This window comes from Apium graveolens, chromosome 5 (genome assembly GCF_009905375.1).
Source record: "Apium graveolens cultivar Ventura chromosome 5, ASM990537v1, whole genome shotgun sequence".
Classification (NCBI taxonomy): Eukaryota; Viridiplantae; Streptophyta; class Magnoliopsida; order Apiales; family Apiaceae; genus Apium; species Apium graveolens.
The window spans coordinates 88,789,776-88,790,744 of NC_133651.1; the positions used below are offsets into that span (position 1 = coordinate 88,789,776).

At 40.6% G+C, this 969-nt stretch overlaps 1 protein-coding gene across 1 annotated transcript; it reads right to left on the minus strand.

Moving 5' to 3' along the window:
* Positions 1–200: 200 nt before the first annotated feature.
* Positions 201–593, minus strand: LOC141660251 (uncharacterized). The gene has a single exon (XM_074467219.1). It carries the CDS (start codon positions 591–593, stop codon positions 201–203), a length of 393 nt encoding a protein of 130 aa, XP_074323320.1.
* Between the last annotated feature and the right edge of the window lie 376 nt (positions 594–969).

Below are 969 nucleotides of genomic sequence, written 5' to 3' on the forward strand. Positions count from 1 at the left end.
GGTTTTGTCTCCTAATTTCGTTTTGGCCTTCTGCAATCTGCAGCAAAATGACCAAAGATGCCACAGTTAAAACATCTCATCTTGCTTTTGTCTCTGTTTCCACGTGGTCTGTTTGAGCGCTTCAACCATTCCTCCTGGGTAAGCATCAATTTTCCCTCATTGTTCTCCCTTTTTGTCCATTCCTCCTCGGTCATGAGTAATTAATTTCCAGTCGGTTCTTTCTGACCTTTCGACCTTTCTTCATGGGCCTTTAGTGACCCAACAGCTTCCTCGACTGACATGGTGTCAATACCTCCAAATTGTTCCATCGTAGACACTATCTGCAAGAATTTGGAAGGTACGGCACGCAAAAGTTTTTTCACCACGTAAGATTCTGTCACTTCTTCACCCAGGGCACGAATATTTGTCACCAGTCCTCCAAGTCTCATGCTGAAATCATCAACACTCTCTGTGTCCTTCATTACCAATGATTCAAACTCAGTTTTCAGAGTTTGAACCTTCACAGCCTTCACCCTATCTGCGCCCTGACACAAAATATTCAGGCCATCCCAGGCGTCCTTCGCCTTCTTTTTGTCTGCTAAGGAGAGTAGCATCTCTTCAGATATCGCCTGGTATATCTGTTATTCCTAGTGGACTAACAATGAGATTTACAGAAGGGGGGTTGAATGTAAATCTCAAAACTTTTTCAAGTTTTGAGCAGTTTATGAAAGTTGTGTGTTCAAGAAGAATAAGTGTGTGAATTGCTTTAAGCTAATGCAGACAGATATATATTCAAGCACAAATGTAAAGAACACAACAGACCTTAAAAACTTTTCTGGTGGATTTGTTGTTCCACCAGAGATGGTATATTAGAAAATCTGTGATTAAACAATGTTGATCACAGCTGCATCCTAGTACAAACTAGATGAATTTTCTCTCAATGTTTTTCTAAACAGCTCTGGAAAATCTCACATCTGATTACTAGCTTCT

What these genes read in the sequence shown, in the direction of transcription:
- LOC141660251 (XM_074467219.1), bottom strand. Translation starts at nt 593, where the DNA reads ATGCTACTCTCCTTAGCAGACAAAAAGAAGGCGAAGGACGCCTGGGAT.